We start from the raw sequence: 19,088 nt of genomic DNA, 5'->3' as shown, positions 1-19,088 counted from the left end.
GCTGTGCGTAATGCTATGATGCCATTACCATAACAAATTAGAATACTGCCATTATAATGACATGTTTTTTTTCTCATCATATTTTTTTTTCTCATGCAAATGTTAAGTCAGAACTTCCACCTTAATCATTATTAAGTCCTAGTCACACCACAAAGTGTAAAGACAAAGGAGCAAAGTTTATCAGTGTATATATATATATATATATATATATATATATATATATATATATATATACATATATATATATATATATATATATATATATATATATACAAATATATATATATATATGTATATATATATACATATTGCACCTGTGCCTTTCCTACTACACGAGTAGCGTGTGAAAAAGGGTTATGGGGCATTTGGTGACCTTCCGTAAATCCCTGCCTGGCTCCGCCAAACTTTGACCTGAAAGAGGTCTAATCAGGCAAAAGGAAATGAAAACACCTGTGTGGCTGTGCCAGTTGTGTGTAGGAGCTTTAAAACCTCCCTGAACAAAAAAAAATCTCCCAATCAAATGGAACACTTCACTTTGAAGCAAAACGAAATGAGGCCACTATGCTTTGGTTCGTCATGCAGAAGTTAGAAGTCTGCTCTTGGCAGTGAGCATAGCTCTTAAATGGCTCCAACAAATATTCACAAAGCCCCTCTTCATCAGCCAGTTCTGGCGCTTTGACACAGGAATGATTATGGGTACAATAACTAATCCCTCATTAATGTTGTGTCCACGCTGCTCCAACTCACAAAGATTGGAAATCAATGTACCTTTGCCTGAAGCAAGAACTGAGAGCTGTCCATCTCTCATGTTCAAACAGCACTTCTCTTCATATTGAAAGATTGTTATAGTAGTAAGAGATTCTCAACTTAGTATCCCAAGGACAAAATAATCAGGTTTTATGAGGAGGGTTTGGATTGAGAGGCTGATCTCTGCCATATTACTACTGTGGCAATCACAGCTGAGGTGATTCAGATCACGTTGGGTAGGTATTTGTTAATTTGAGGGTAAGAAAAGCAAACCCCTCTGCTCCGACAGTCCACTGGGAGGGAGCCAGAGACTTTAATGGTTTAGAGGAAAATAAACATTTTCCCTCTAATTCTCTCTAAACCGTTGACGGGGCTTTTTCATTCTTGCAAAATGTAATGTTGATTTGAATTACAAATGCACATGCACATTGCAAATATGTACTTTGCCAAAAGATCCCCATGGCACTGAGTCACTCTTTAAAGATTCATAAAGCATTTTTCAGAGCCCATCTCCCCACGTTTAAGTACTCCAACTCCCAACAGAGATGGTAATGTATTGTCTCAAATATTCTCATTGCAAGCTTGTTAGGGAGTTAAAATTACAATCGTTGAGGCGTAAAGACATTTTACAGTTACAGTCTTTCCGATGTGGGGCCTCAGCAAAAAATAAAACACAAACTTGAAACAACCAAAGCTCTGAAAAGGCTTGAATTAATGTTGCCAGCTCATGTAAGTCCAGTGAAGCAGTATGGTAGAGGAGCCATGAATGGCGGTGAAGATAACACCAGCAGGCTGAAACGGCTCTTCAGAGGTCTTCATTCTGTCTTTGCTGCACAGCTGGATCATCCTTTTGGACCCCTGGTTTGCTTTACAGACACTGACATACATGCATGCACACACACACACATACATACAGTAAAGCGCACACACTGCGTCCGGCTGATCAAACATGGTGACCCTTTGTTATCTGCTCCTCACCAGCTTTGTTTGCATGGATCATCTGGAAACTCCATTTGTTGTTGCCGTTTAAGGGGTGAGTCAACAAACTCCAAATGCACATCCTGACCCACTGATGTTCCCCTCGAACGAAAAGAGCTTCTGAACCATAAAATGAACAGATGGTGTGAAAGTTGAATTCTTAACACTAAAGAATCAATAGCTGTCTGTTTCAAAACAGTGAGCAGCCCTGGAAATGGAGCTGTGCAGCTCTGCTAGTCGGTCGGGACCAGGAACTAGATCCACCTCTCTGTGGAGGCCAAGTGTTTCTGCTTTTATGGTACAACAGGAAAAACCTTTAACAGTTGTGGACACACACACACACAATAACCTACTTTTTTTTTATTGAAAATGTATTTTTTTCACCTTCACACAGACTGTTCAAGTGACATTCAGGCTTTTTTAAGTCTTTTCCTCCTATTATCACCAGATATTTGGTGATTCTTTTCAGTTAATAGCTGCTGATAAGACCAATTTAGGTGCATCGCCACCTAAAGCTATCTGACTTACTTGTGAAGGAATCCGCTAGAAGGGACTGCCTGTCTCTCTCTATTTTATTGTATAACCAATTAGAGGTGCACTGTCTACATGCATTTGGACTCTAAGCTCTCAAACTTTGTGCACAGGAAACCTAAAATGAAAGAGGTTTCTGATTGAGTGTCCCAAATCTGCCTCCTTCAAGAGTCCTTCTATTTCTTATACTGATACTAATCTTTGTTTAATTTTCTAGGAGAACTGAAAGACCTCTATGAGCACAAAGTCACCACTTTTTGAGAGGATATAGGTGCATTGATCATGGAGACATGGACATGCTGCAGATCTGTAACACCTTAGACTGTGACTGACCTGAGTCAGCACAGTGACATTTCACAACAGAATAAAGAATAAATTAGTAAGACTGAACCGGACTAGGAAGTTATCCCACCCTGTAAAATAAGGGTGTATTCACACGAAGCTCGTTTAGACAAAGTAGTTTTGGACCCTTGAGCGTTTCACCTGCTGGGTTGTTTTGTTTGGGCATATGTGAACACAGAAATTGCACTCAGATGGGGGGCAAAACAAGCAGGCTGGGATCAAACTCTGGGGTGACCTGTTTGCAGTCAGAATGCAATTGACCATACTATCCAAAACAAGCCAAGGATGCTTGTTAAAGCTTAAAAGTGATATCCATACCAGTACTTCATTATTACTTTTTTCACTTTGAGACTTTGGAACATATTGGTGGTATATCGGCACGCTGAAACACCAACTTGTTCAAATACACCATGCTCAATTTCACCACCACAGATTGTATTTTGTTGCTAGCAGGAGCAGCAGTAGTGGGCCAATCACACATCACATTAAATTAAAGAACACTTGCAGTGATTGGCTGTCAGCTAAGCCATACAAATAATATTTTTCTAGATGTGGGTATAAAAAGGATTGAATGCAAATATCATTTGACTGGAGAAGTCTCAATACTTTTTGGGTCTGGGTTACTTTGGTCGATGCCATAAAGTTATTGAGTACTAATACCTACAGTAGCCAAAATCAGGAACTCCGGTACTGGATATTTTCTTTATTTAAGGGACCAATGGATCTAACAGTGAGATTGTGGATCACAACCAACTGAATACCCGTCTACTCACACTCTTAAGTCACCACACAGAGACACTTGAGACTTGACTTGGTCTTGTCCTCAAAAGACTTGGTCTCTATCTGGGACTAATGAACAATCTTTATTTTATTTTTTGGTGCATTAACGAATGTCTTCTCCTCCTTTATTATCATTTATTCCCCATTTTTATTAAATACTTGATTTAGATTGGTCAAGTCTTAAGTCTATTTTTGAATAGCAGACTGTTGCTAGGGATGCACTTTTGATTATAGACACTGGAGGAGCAATGAAATCATTTTAAATCAATATAATCATTTTTAAAATAATATTTTGTGGAAAACTACTGATTTTTGGTAAGTAACTATGAAATTAGTGTTATTTGTAAAACAATTATTTGTATCTTTCACTCTACTGGTAAATAAAGAGATTTGTTCGCCAAAAAAAAAAAAAAAATGCAATAAGTGAGCGCATCTGCAGCTACTGTAACATTTGCCATAACCTCTGGTTCTAATAACTTCACACAAGCCCCAAACTTTTCTATGACACATTCTGTACTGAGTGTTTCATGACTGTTATCAGGTGATTTGGTTATGTGTTCTCCTTCCTGCCCAGCGACACATGGAGAGCTGCCTTTTTTGTCCCTTCTCGGCTCCTTGCTGGCCTGTTATAGTGTGTAACCTTCGTCTCCTCTTCCTCACAGCAGGAGGTTTTATTTGTTCCCAGCCTTCATGCCCTCGTGTTAAATATTCTACTGTGCTGGATGACGGGGGCACATATGTATTGCAATAGTCTGTTTAAAATGATCATATACCAAACAACTAATCAATGCTGATTCTGTATGTTAATAGATAAAGGAGCTTTGATAACACAAACAGACCAAGAAGAAAATACAACAACTGTATGAAATTAGATGCTAAATTGGAACAAAGCAAACAAACTACAGGTCTGAAAACACCCCAAGAAAAAATAGGGTTTTAACACTGGAGTTCAATCTGCCAACTCACTTTGCTTCTTCAGCTCTTTCTGCCTTTTTTTTTTATTAAGTCTCTGCTACAAAACCCATACTTTTTATTATGTATATATATTATATATTATAAGCCAACTGAATGATAAATGTTGGACCTTGAGCTGATGACAGAGGACAGGAATAAATTACACAAATTATGAAAAGGCAAGCCTTTAAAAACCCTGAAATGAAAGTATGAAAGTACTTAATAAAGTACAAACTACTTAATATCCTGATATGTATAATATACAGTACTTTATGAGTGACATTATGTTGCACTTACAATGTTACATAATCAGACCATATGGACTCACTGTTAGAATATTATTAGAGCATCAGTTTTTGTATAACATCAGACTTGATGAGTCACAATTACATGTAACGGAGTTACATCATTAGGAAAAAAGGTAACTGTATTACATTACAGTTGCATAATCAGATTACAGACAGATTTGTAAAAGTTGAGAATATTAGCAGGATTACTATTTTAAAATAAAAAAACAACAATGTACCACCATGCTCAGTGCACACACAAGACAGTCTCACAACACCACTGTGGTCTCAGTGAAATGAACTAATCCTCCAGTCAGTTCATCATCATGGCCTCTAATACTGTCATCATTCAAGAACTCAACACACTTAAAGAAAAATATTAAGGTGAGACCAACCATTGATGTTATCTACACAGACCAACCATTAACATCAGCGACACATAACCATGAACTATACCGACTAACTGTTAATGTTAGCTACTCAAGCTGCAATGATTAATTGGTTAATTGATTATATATATGTATATATATAGTATTGATTGGCAACTATTTTGATACTTGATCAATCATTGTGATTCATTTTTTGATTTAAAAATGGCAGAATTCCAGTTGTCACCACCACTACTGAAGCTACAACTGAAAAATATGTTGGGAGTGTAGGTGGTGATGCTGGTGACCAGGATGGTGTTATTTTAATAATGTGATACTTGGATTAGGTCACTGACCACATTTAACTGGTAATTTGTAAATGCACTGGAATAACCCTCCCAAACCTGTAGCAGGTTAAGATCATCATAAACCAGCCACACTATGAGTCCCTGTGGGAAGAGTATTATAATAATAATAATAAGTTTTTTGTTGCAGTATTAACCTTTTGTCAGACTTAATTAACGCCACAGAGGCTCTGGTCGTGTAACCTGACTGTTTAATGTCCTGTCCTGCACACACAGCTCCCTCTCTGTCTCTCCCTCCCTCCTCTCCTGGCAGTGGTTCTTCCCGGCAGCTCTCAGCATCTCTCCAGCGGCGGACTCAAGGACTTGAGCGACCACCTCGACGCGCAACAGAAGGCTCCGTCTCTCTCACACAGCACCGGACCGTACAGCGAGCGCACAGGACAACTTTCACTCACATTATTACGCATGGCTGTGGCTCTGCGCAAAAGCGCGACTGTAACACCGCGTTGGAAGAAACTGACGGGATTCTAAGAACATAAGAGACAGCAAGAGGAAGCTTAAAAAGACGATTTGAGGATTTTTTTTTTGAGCTGTCAATAATGATCTCCACATGTATGATAGGATATCCTCTTCTCGCCGTGTAATCATACAGCTGAACGTGTAGGTCCGACGCCTGAAATCTGAAATTCTCGTTTCACATAGAGATGGATCTGTGGGGAGTTTATCTGTTTCATCTCATAACTTCGGGTAAGTAATGACATCTTTTTAAACGTATTAACCAAATGTTATGTTGGAATTATCTGCTCTGCGGAGGGAGAAAATTAGTCAACTGGCTCCACGAGGAGTTTGACTGAAACAATCTGATCTAATTAATCAAATAAAGAGTTTTTGTCGGTCGTCTTGGGTTTGAGTGCCAAGCTGCATATTTAACGTTAACATGACGTTAAACAATTTAATTACTTAACAGTAATTAAAGAAGATGACTTTCCAGTCAGAGATCAGATCTTGGTGTGCACTGCAAGAATACGCGCACGGCACGTGCTTAAATGTGTGCGTGCATGTGTTTGTGTGAGCGCGCATATAAAAATTGCTCCTTTTTTCTCTCTGGGTCAGTGTGTGGATTGTGTTTTTCTGCTTCTTGTTTATGTATATTTACTCACTGCAGAAGACCATACACCATGTCTACATGTATATTATCAATGTTTGCATCGCACAGTATTACCAATTTTTAATAGTCAGTAGCTTTTCATATTCACACAAAACAAAATGTCATATTTACTGGGACAGGGCGATATGCTTTTTGAATAAAATCTTGATATACACATTTTCTCCAAAATAACACCGTAAATTCTCAAATAGTGCAAACATATAATGATCTTATGGAATATGATGCATTATTGTTGATTAAACTATTCAACAGTATATAGTAGGGCAAGATGTTAGTGACAAATATCACAATTACAGCTGCAACAATTAATTGATGATCTATTAGTTGTCAATCATTTTGAGTCATTCTTGAAATGTCGAAATTTTCTGATCACAGTTTCTTAAATGTAAATATTTTCTGGTTTCTTCACTTCTCTATGACAGTAATCTGAATATATCAGGGTTGTGGGTAAAACACCAAGCAACATTTTTCACCATTTTCCAAATTTTTATAACCAAACAACTGTCGATAATAAGTGACAGTGACTCCCAAAAATCAAAAATACATATTTCCCCCCTGGCCTGTAGTGCTGTTTATCCAGCAGTTTTATGTAGGAACTACTTTCTCTCTGCAGTAAAATCTACCAGGACTACTTTAGAGTCCACCTGACTTTTCTAAAGAAAATAGTTCCTACATGAAACTGATCACAACAAGGTCATCTTGAATAACTGGGTCATAACTTTTGGAAAGAGACACTTGTTTTGATTTTTTTGAATGTATTTTTTTGATGCTTTGAGCACCACAAGCCACAACATCTCTAAACCTGATATCTCAAAAACTCTGCAACTCACAACAAAACAATCTTGGATGGATAAATAGCGCTACAGGCCAGGGGAAAAATATGTACTTTTTATTTTGGGGTGAACTGCACCTTTAACCAAGAAACTAATCGGCAGATTAATAATCAGTGAAAATAATCGCTAGTTGTAACCCTATAATTTTGACCAAATACCTTGATAGATACTTATCTATATTGTGACAATATTGTAATAACAACACAGTGAGATTTTTGATGAATAATCATTCATAAGATATAATGACAGAATGAAGGCAAAAGCAGATCAGTCACTTTACATTACTTTACTGTAATGCAACTTTTAAAACCAAGAAAACATAACATATTTATCTAGTCTCATATCACAATATGATAAGGGACTTGCTTTATTCTTTATTCTATTAAACCCTCTGAATGTGGCCATCCTCAGCAGTACATCAGTCATTGCTGCGAGTGTCACTGAGCTACCTGCTCTCCATGTAATTGAACCAAGCTGGAATATTGATTTTTGTGGCAACAATCCACAGACTTGAGAGAGGAGAACTGCGTGTTGTTGTCTCGCAGTGTCTCTATGTCACTTTACACAAATGTGTCAATCCCAGTCCTGCTGCCACACTGTATTAACTGGAACTAATATTATTAGACCCACTGATGGCTGTGACACCAGAAGATAATGATTCTTGTTCAAATTGGTACCAGCTATCCTGCTTAACAAAGGCAGGAAAAAACATATCCTACCACTGTATACATTATTAATACCCTGTTTGGAGATCTTCATTAGAGAAAGGAATGCAGTAGGAAATGCTGAATGGAAAAGAAGACAGTTTGCTTTTTGAATCAGCTATTCTCTCTGTGATGATGTTTGGTGGTCACACATTTATTGGATGTGATTTGGCTGGTAATGGATGATTAAAAACAGAGCTACAAGCCTGAAAACAACTCAGGTTACTGCACTTCTTTATGCAAACCTGCATATTTCGTAAATAAAATTACCAAATCAACTGACAAACAAACAAACAAACATAAAAAATACTGATCTACTCAGGAAAAATTACTGCTAATCAGATTTTGTCTCCTAAATATCATCCAGTTTTTGGTAAGATATGCTGATTCTAGCCTGTTCAGCCATCTGCCCAAATCAATTAGCCAAGAACAATCTGCAAAAGGTCAGAAACTATGGGCTGTTCAGATGACTCAACCAGTTTCTGTGGCATTCTGGGCAGTTTATGTGACTTCCAAGGTTTAATAGGCTATGGACAGAAAGCTGAGCTCACACATTATCCTGCTCCCCTAACTGCTACAGGTAGATGCCAGCAAACACAGGGGGGGATCTCAAAATCACCACAATTTTCCTGAAAGAGCTCTTAAAGCAAACATCAGGTGCAGTTTTTCTGGGACTTGTGGACTTGAGGGTCTGGCATTGTTGGATTATTTCTTGGCTTTTGTTGCTGCCTTTGCTGGGTGAAATCATGGTGGAACAGTGAAAAAAAAACTGAACTGAACTTATTTGTGCTCACTATTTCAAAATATAGAGTAAGACCATGTTCAATATTATTTTTTTAGAAGAAATGCCAATATATGTTATATTTTTGTAAATATTACCAATATTTCGGAGCACTGTTAGTGTGGACTTGGAATCAATGGAGTAACATACTGTCTGTGTGTAATGTTTCCATTCAAAAGATCTACTTTTATGGTTCAACATGAGAATCCTAGAAAAGAATACTTTAAGGCTGAAACGATTAGTCAATTAATTGATTAGTTGATCAAGAGAAAAAAACAGAAAAATATAGAAATGTTCATATATTCACTGTCTTTTGTTCTCAGTATGTGACAATTCACTCTGTTGTCTGTTTGTCTTTTGATTTTGGACATGTTGATCAGACAAACAAGACATTTTGGGCTCTGGAAATTGTGATATGTATTTTTCACTAGAGGCTGACAGATATTTTGTCCTAGCACAGCTATATCAGTCAATATCGGTATCAGCATATATGTTTTTTATGTAAAATAGTGCATATTGTTTTAATTTTTTTATAGGCAGCATTGTATGTATATTTAATCACTTCTTAATTCAAGTTGTGTCATTGGCCTTTTTTTTTTAATTTATAGTTAGTGTTTTTTAGTGTCTTTTTACTATTTTGTGACATTTTATATACAGGACAAACAGTTTATGGTATAATTTGCAGGACTTGTTGGTTGGCATTTCTAAAAATATCATTCAAAGTGGGCCCCTCCTCCCCAGACCAGTGTTAGCACAAACAAAGAATCAGAAGAATCAGTACAGGGTGGTGCATGACCCCAAAGCAAAGTGGGGTTCACTTTGCAATAATGACCTGCACAGTGAACATAATTTCGCCTGTTATGCAGCTATTTACTTTAAAAACTTAATAATTTGACACAAAATATTCATTAGAAAATTAAAAGATAGATAACACTAATAGATTTTATTGCTCCTCCAGGAACTATGATCAGAACTGTGTCCATAGCAACAGACCTTGAATGCCATAATTAACCAATCAGAATCGAATATTTAACAAAGCCGTAAAATTGAGCACAAATAAACACACCTACACCTCTGCACAATGCTGGATTTGTATGAGTTCAGCTGAAGCGATCCTTCATTGTGTCAGTGTGTCCTCAGTCTGCTCTGCCTGTGTAGGTGTGTGTGTGTGTGTGTGTGTGTGTTTCTGCAGCTTTCACGGGCACAGAGAGCAGAGAGATGTAGATTGCGATGTAAACGAGTCCTGACCTCACAACCTGTTCTTGGCTGGGGGCTTCACACCACTGCTAAACAGGTGGAGCCCAGAAATGTCACAAACACAGAAAAATATGAGAAAATAAGAAAATACAGGCAGGGGGGCAGGTACAGACACAACCACTCATAAGTGATGAGTCAGAGGGAGATTACAAGTTTTTTTTGTTGGAAAACACTGCATAGTGTGCCTTTAAGGCTGTAAAAATCACAAAGATTTATGTTCAAATGGTTTAAATCAATCAACATCTTTACACCAAGCTATTGAAGTTTGCTCATTAGGCATGTGACACTCTGGCATGCTGGTCTGAGCTGAGGGGCAGTGCTGATGTTCAGTCCAGGGTTGTTGCTCCTGAAGAAGACATGAATCCAGCAGAGGGTCAGTTTATGCATTCAGAGGAGTTGCGGGGTTCAAACTGAATCACTGGTGCCTCCACTGTTATGAAAAATAAAAATGAATCCCAGGCAAGTAGTTGACTGTCCAAGCTTTGATCTTATCTGCATGATAAATGTGCACCGGGATTCACTTTGACAGATCCACACAGAGGCTCAAAATTATATCGAATTAGGCACAATTGTGCAGCATAAGTCCTGTTTTTAAGAGTTTGATAAGCATTTTGCTGCAGTATTTAGTTGAAATGGTAAAAGGAGCACAACAGTCACATCATGACCATTTTATATTGATGCAAGTCCCAATTGTAGTACGAGCTGATTGCTTTTAATATTAATGTGTCAAACAGACAGCATGCATAGTGAACTCAAGTGGCACCCAAATTATTGGAGGTTGCAGAGAAAAACCGCTAGCAGCTGACAAGGATATGCAAATTGGTTATTTCTCTTCTAATAATCAAATTATTTCTGATTGAAGCCTGGCATTGCTGTTTTGTTTGTTTGTTTGTTTCATTTCTTTCTCTCTCTCTTTTTTTTTTTGTTTTCTTTTTTAGAGTATAAGTACATATCCTGTTTTTAACAGCCACCAGCTTAACAGAAACCAGCTACCATCATGCTATATTTTTTGATTTAATGGTTTTGACATTGTGGGATATGACCTGTGTCTTTAATGGAGACAGATAAGTACTGCCAAGCATGCTATTACCTGGTATATTGGCTGGCCTCTTGTAGGGGATTTGTCATGAATCTCATTTGAAGAAGGTAGCACCCGTGGCACACATGCAGCACATCACATGCTAATGCTTCCTTCATGTGGGACTGATAGGTCAGTCATTGCAATTCCAGTAAAATATTGGCAGACTTTAATGCCACTTAAACACAGAAACCCCATGTTTGACACAAGATGTATTTGAACCTTCATACTTACTGCTGGTCAGTGTTAAATACTTAAATTTCACACACATCACTACTAAACCAGATGATTATACAGCACCTTCAGTTCTGTGTGCTTAACAGGGATGTTTAATTTAAGTGGTTGCACTGGAGATTCGATATACTCATCATTTTTGCAAACTGAGAGAATTTTAATGGCATTTTAAAATATGTTTTGTCACTTAATGAAAAGTTTATGCACCAACTGACTCTATAGTCACATTTTAAACCACTTTTTTGTGAAATCATGGTTTTATGGCCCGTTGCTTTCCAAATGAGTTCCATGAAAGGAACTGATATTTAACTGTCATTATTTCTTAGCAACTATCATGGCACAGACTAATTTGGTAAAACCTCAATTCCAAAAAGTTGAGACGTGGAGTGGAGCCTAAATACAAAACAGAATGCAATGATTTGCAAAAACCTAACAACACTGTGAGTTTTGAGGAAGTGAGGACACTATTTGTTGTTTTTCCTCGTTCTTGCTTGATACATATGTTCTCAACAACGCTGGGGTTCTGTTGTTGTAATTTGCACTTCATAATGCGCCACACATTTTCAGTGGGTGACAGGTTTGGACTGCAGGCAGGTCAGTCGAGTGCCTGAATTCTTTCACTATGAAGCCACACTGTTACAGATGCAGAATGGGTCTTGGCATTCCCTTGTTGAAATAAGCAGCCTCGTCTCTGAAAAAGACGCCATCTGGATGGCAGCATATGTTGTTCCAAAACCTGTATGTGCCTTTCAGCATTAATTGAGCCTTCACAGATGTGACTGTTTGCCATGATGCCATGGGCACTAACACACCGCCATACCATCACAGATGCTGGGTTTTGAAATTAGCGTTGGGAACAATCTGGATGATTGGGGTTGTGCTAGTTGTTTTGAAAATGTAGCCCTCATCTAGACCTCATCACCACCTACATCTTTGTTGCATTCATTTCAAACGAATAAAGTGAGACTAAATAAAAAATTCTGGCTATCAGGCTTGTATCTGTACTCTCTACACATTTTCCAATTAATTTCCAGCACAGCCAAGAGAGTATTTTACTCAGTGGTGAAAAAAATAGAAATAAAACAAAATGTACTCTCTCTCTCTGTGATTGTACATTTAGAAGTGCAAACAGACAAATCAACAAATATGGAGAATAAACTTTCAAACTACTCTCAGTTGCCAGTTTATATCAATGAAGATAAAATAAATGTGAGAATCACCTCTCAGTATAATGCAGCACAATTCAAAAACACCACAAAATACAAAATGACCATTAAGTTGAAGAAACAGTTCTCTAAAATAGTTTCAATAAAAATTGGATATTCTAACCTTCATGAAAGTAGAATTTATTGTTGGGCTGTTGTTTTAGACTGCAATACCTCAAGCTAAGTGTACTTAATAAACTGGCAAGTAAGAAGTGTATACATGAGTATTAAAGATAAGATGAGCCTTTATTGATCCCCAGAAAATCTGGTTGGTTGTTGCAGCAGACACTAGAATACAGATAAATTGAGGTTAAAAAAAGTAAATGAAGAAGTACATGAAAAGTAAGATTAGAATAAGAATACAAGAGCAATTTAAGACAAGATTACAGGGTACAGTGACAGTGATGTCATACATAGCAGCAGTGTCAGCAACACTAACGTAAACAGAATAATATATATGATTACGTGAATGAATTAATTATTTACTCATGTTACCAAATTGATTTTGCCGCCAGTTTTTCAAGTGAGGATTCTGCAGTTCTTTAAAAAATATAAATAAATAAAATAAATCATCTGAACAGCTGCTTACAAAGTGTAATGACTGTTCTTCTATTTCCTTTGAGTGCTTTTTTGTGAAATTACAAGGAAGCTGAAGAACCTATGAAATAGAGTGTAACTTGATCACTGTTTGCATTCATTACTGTGTTACTGTAATTCTATAGTCATAGAGGTCCATGTTTACAAAGATGAGCAGCAGTTACAGACTGACATTATCAATGAGGAGCCACTTTAACTGCTACGGCCAGAGCAGTACTAGCAATACTACTATTAGCAATACTAATAATGAACACATAGCATAAAGAAACATTTCTGATAAAGCTTCCTTACATTTGATAATTTAAAATTAGTGGGGATGTTCCTGGTGACTAATTTCTGTTGATTTAACAGAAATGTAAATTTTGACTAGGCTAAATGTATTAAAACCCAGAAAACAGTCAAAATTGAGCAACATTTTATCAATCGATAAGGTTACATGTTGCCTGAAAAATATTGTGTTTATTAAATGCTGCTGAAATGTGTGGGATTTTTTTGCTGTGCATTATGAATATTGCACATATCCTACAAAACTACCTAATTTACATTTTCTAAATCCAAAATACTGTAAAACTACACTGATTTTATATCATCTGTCCCGCTTTTTATTTCCACCTTGCTAGATAACAACACTTGGCCATTAGCACAGGGAGAGGCGGGACTAAGGCCTGGACTTGTTATGGGCAGTTCATCTGCGTTGCACATGAATTAAATATGAATAAATAGATTAAATGACTAGTGTCTCTGGTGCTTGTGTAGCAGCATTTAATTGTTTACTCAACTAATCATTCACATTCCTCATACTGATTGGGGCATCTGAGTTGGACAGTTGAAAATTGAGCAAACTACATAACAGACACGGTTTCTAAACAAGCTCAAACACATCTTTGGCACATCTGCACTGACATTTAAACTAACCAAGATTACCCACATCTTGGTTAGTTTATGCTTCAGTTTAAAAGGGGTGAATCTTTACCTTGAATGCTACTTTAAATAATGTAGTTGAAAACAGTTGAAAAAAAAAAAAGAAAGAAAAATTCTATGGATTTTTGCATAAATGATAGCTTCAGCCATGACTTAATGCATCTGTCTTAATGGTACCTTTACTGAACTTTTAAAATAACCGATTATTAGTCCTCAAGAGTCACTGTTGCATCTAATGAGCCTCATGGTCTACAGGAAAGGATGTGAGTTTTCCATCTAAAACCTGTCAATATATTTGAGTAACATTCGCTGGCAGAGCTGCAGGTTAAAAGCTTTAGAGACAGAATGGCTGTTACATTTTTCCTGTGGGCTGCCTCTGTTCTCCAGCCATTGTTAGAGTGCTTAAAATTACCTTTGTGTTTAATTAGTGAGGTTTTAAAATGTGCTGTTGAGCTGGCACATTGCCATTCATCTAATGTCAGTCAGTCTGACGGCTCTGACCTTTAATGGTGACAGTATTCAATTTCTCACATAATCATCTGCCTATAATATCAAACTATAATAACTTCAAACAGTACATAAAGTTTGGAGTAGAAGCTGCCCACAGTTTAAAAGTCTGAAGTGAGCAGTGACACTGTGAGGGCCAGCTGTGGGAGGGTTAAAGGCAAAGACGTGGCATTGATTAGGTGTGATGGATGTGGGTGAAAAATAAATGAGTCTGAGTTTAAAGCCCTAATCCATTATTGTAGTTGAGTGCCTCCAGTTATATCACTGTTAACTCATTACTGAATGTGTTTACATGTTGAGATTTATGTGATTGAAGTGTTTCTGTTAGGACAAAATGACCAACAACAAGTAATGAGGAGAAACAGAACTCAACTCCGCTCTATCTTACATTGATATATTTGGCATAAGAGGCTTAGTGGCTTATTTTCCCAATAAAAATAGGATAAACCCTACAATAGATGGTAGAAGCTTCAAAAACCTAAACCTTTGTCAATCCATTCACATTATTACATTTCTGTCCTCATGTTGGCAAATATTTTGAAAAATATAACACAATGTGGCCCTTCAAGTTCCACTATTTAAGCAATTTTATTTTCATAATGTGGTTATGCTGCATTTGTTGCTTCATTTTAGTTATGTGCACATCTTTTTTCCCCAGTATATTGAAATTTTATGAGTTATTTAAAGCTATATTTTTATATTAACACATGCGCCTGTGAAAGATCTTGTAGTGATAACCTCCCAGGTAATTATTATCCAACTGAGTTTCACTCAGGTCCATAGGAGGGCTGCCCTCTGAAAATCAAAGATTCGAATCATCAGTTGGAGACCCCTCACACTTCAAGAGAAGCGGCCACTTTCATTTGGGGTTTGTTGTACTTATGAGATCATTTTGGTCCCAGAAAGTAGCTGTGAAGTGAGCGCTCCTCACTTTCACGTTGCTCTCTGGGATAAAATCATTCAAAAGTTGTCCCATTCGCTCAGTGATGATTTAAAGGCAGCTGTGTAAGCAGTAAGACTCAGGATGAGCCTGAGTGAACAGTGGATTATACTCTTAAACTGACATATTCACAAAGAACCAGGACACCATTTTTAATGGAAGCCAGAAACTGATGTCCGACACTTGTGAGTGTATGAGGCGCTACGAATCACAGTCCATCTGGCATTCATTTTCTTTTAGCGCTCCAATAATGCAGTGACATGTCAACCAATCATATGTTTTTGTTTTGCCACTTCTGCTTCCCATCTCCCCTCAATCCATGAGCCACGTAAACAGTGGACTTGCTGTTTGCCAGTTTCCAGGTTTATTTAACCCTTTTTGCTTAGTGCAGCATCAACAGACAAGAAAAATGCAGCTTGATGATTTGCTGACTCTACACACAAATGGTCACTGATGTCAACAAGCGATTAAGTAACACTTCATTGGTGACACCGCAACAATGTAGCTGGCTACATTTGACCATTTTGTACCTATGTGCTGGTGGTGTGAAGATACATTAAGGCAGCTGGCTGGCTGAACAGAGGCCTTGCCCGGAGATGACATAATCTTATATCTCATAAAAAATGTTGTTGTACATTCCCTGTATTTAGTGTAGTTAGCATAAATTAGCTCAGAGGGCTATAGTAACTTGGCTAGTTTACTATATGAGGTGAGTGTCAGTGTCACCCTAAATGTCCCACCAAACCGTGTTCAAAAGTTTAGTGGTTCAATAAAGAGCTGCTTGTTATTTTAACAGTAGCTCATCCTCCCTACAAAAATGTGTGTTGGTCAAATGTGCAAGCAGCTTATTCATCATGATATGTCTATGTCTATTTATTGTGAGGCAGTGACCTCTAGTGGGTGTAGTAAGAATATCAGAGGTACAAGGAGTGAGAAAGTCAGCATAAGGAAGACGTGGAGTGGATAAATGGCTCAAACAAACAGGAATCCCATGTGAAATGAAAAGTAATCAGAGTTAGCTCATTGTTCTGGTTTTCCAGCCTGTGGCTGTACCGATTTAGTTCACTCTCACCGCTCTTATCAGCGTTGTTTCCAGAGCAGGAAGCTCTTTTAAATGAAAAAGCTCCAGAAACTCACTGAATGCCACCTGGCAGGCAGACAAAGTTAGCCACAAGCTGCTCAACACAGTAAAGCAGCTAAAGCATCAGGTGTTAGTGGGTATCAGCAGATAGCCAGAAACTTAACTCTAAATGATGCTTCGTCACTGCTGGATGTGAGCTGTTTGCTAACAAGTTTGCCAGATAAACTTTTTTAGGTGATAATATGTCAATGCAGAGTTACAGCTTGTTTTTGTTGGCCCCAAGCTTTCAGCAGCGCTGCAAAATGCAGTAATGAAAGCACAAAAAGCATGGTTTGAGGGGCAGCTTTGAAGAATTTCCATAATCCTATGGAAACCCTATAGGCAACATCGCTGATGATACATCCATATTTTTCTGCATTAAATGTTCCTTAAACCTTCCCTAAATCTGACCTTTATCATATCATAAACTGTCAACTGTCAAGCTCCCAAATATCATGAAAATAGCACTACAATTGCTTTTAAAAGAGTCCTGCTGTGATTTAGCACTACACTTAGAAAAAAGTGGGATTCATAATGGACTTACTTTTAAAAAAGCAACCAGAACCTGAAATATCCTCTTTTATTCCATACATTCATCTTCCTTGTAAAAAAAAAAAACACACAATGCAATTCAACTGCCAACAGTTTGGTCAGAGATTAGATTTCCGTGGCAGTTTGTCAGATTTCATGCAGCTCCCTCTGAAGCCACAAAAGGCACATATAGTATACTGTTAATTAGGGCTGAACGATTAATTGCATTTGCGATAGAGAGAGAGAGAGAGAGAGAGAGAGAGAGAGAGAGAGAGAGAGAGAGAGAGAGAGAGAGAGAGAGAGAGAACGGACCACTTGACTGCATCAACTTTTCATGCTGCACCTTAACCTGTTGTGCAATGGCCTCTGGCTCAACAGAACAGTCAGAAACTGACTTAACTGAGACTTTAGTCTCGAAGAGGAACAGCACATCAGCGGTGTGGAATTATTTTGGTTTTAAAAGGGAAGATGCTGCGCAGCATCAGGTGTTGTGCAGAACATGCCGTGCTACTGTTGCTACTTGGCAAAGGGGCAACACCACAAACCTCTTCCAGCACTTAAAAAAACATCACAAAGCCATTTACGACAGTTGTATGGCTAAAATGCCGAGCAACAGTGCGCCACACATGCTAAACCCAAGACAGGCATCATTGCCCAACATGTTTGAAAGTGTCACTCTGTATGAGCGTAGTTCTAAACGGCACAGGGAAATCACTCGGGCATATAACCGAGTACACTGCTAAAGATATGGTGCTTCTCAGCACGGTGACCAAGCCTGGGTTCACAGCATTGATAAATACGTTTGATAAACGGTACAGTATACCCTCCTGTACATACTTCAGTCAGACTGCCATACCAGAGATGTACAAAAAGTGCAAAGAGCAAGCATTTAAAATGATCTTTATTTTGCATAATGTTTAAAAAGTGCATGCTATTAAACAGTACTTTTTTTTTTTCTTTCAATGACTTTGTAAGTTAAACACATAGAGGCAAAGCCAAAGATTTGTTGCTCTTATGTTTCTGTAATGAACTCTTGCATCTTATTGTGACATCTTTTAATTCTAACAAAGACACCCAGCCTATGAGAAAGAACATTTTATACTAAATGCATCTAAAATTGTGATGGCCATATTAAAATAATTCATGACGTTTCGTTGGAAAAAAAGAAGTAATAAATATGCAACATCCAAGTACACGTTCAAAATAAAGGTATTGGGTAGATTTATACACCAAATCCACCTGATTAGGATTAGGAAAATTTTGAGGTTTGGCTTGAAATAACTAGCTTACTTCTTTACACAACCAGTGTGTATGATTTTTTGTAGGATTTAGCAGCATCTAGCTGTGAGATGGTAGATTGCAAACACCTCATCTTACTCTTCCCTTCCAAATGAGAGCCTACGGTGGCTGTGAAACTGGTGCTAAATAGGAAAGGCCATATCGAGAGAAAGTGTTTGGTATGTCCATTTTGGGCTACTATAGAAACAAGGCGCTGCAACATGACAGGCTCTGTCGATATAAGCAGCTCATTCTAAGGTAACAAAAACACAAAGGTTCTTATTTTCAAGTTGTTATATACTAATAAAAACACACTTATGAATAAAATATTCCCCTTTTGCCATATACTGCAAAAAAATCCTCCTAAATCTTACACACTGGACCTTTAAAACCATCAACCCTGACTATTAGTCTGACACAGGAAACAAACCCCAGTTTCCTGTGTGAAACTTATGTGTTTTACCCATCCATCCACTCAATCTTCCTCTATATGCAGACTTTCTCAACCTTATTATTAAGTCGTGCTGACTGTCACACAATATACTGACAATTCGTGCCCATGTACACAAAACTGTAGATTACATTTTATGATTACTTCACAAACTGCTGTGATACAGGGCTTGTGTTTCTGCAGTTCATTCC

General features: G+C 37.7%; 1 protein-coding gene across 1 annotated transcript in view; it reads left to right on the top strand.

The window, feature by feature from the left end:
- The first annotated feature begins 5,617 nt into the window (after window positions 1-5,617).
- Window positions 5,618-19,088, top strand: part of gfra4b (GDNF family receptor alpha 4b) — a 79,532-nt gene continuing 66,061 nt past the window's right edge. Inside the window, exon 1 of the mRNA XM_084719583.1 lies at window positions 5,618-6,039. Within this exon, the coding sequence (XP_084575709.1) occupies window positions 5,997-6,039 (43 nt within the window). The 5' untranslated portion in view covers window positions 5,618-5,996. The remainder of the gene's footprint in view (window positions 6,040-19,088) is intronic.

This window comes from Lutjanus erythropterus, chromosome 5 (genome assembly GCF_056507025.1).
Source record: "Lutjanus erythropterus isolate fLutEry1 chromosome 5, fLutEry1.hap2, whole genome shotgun sequence".
In the NCBI taxonomy this organism is placed as follows: Eukaryota; Metazoa; Chordata; class Actinopteri; order Lutjaniformes; family Lutjanidae; genus Lutjanus; species Lutjanus erythropterus.
The sequence above is the reverse complement of the archived record's forward strand: the minus strand, read 5'-3'. Positions and strand labels throughout refer to the sequence as shown.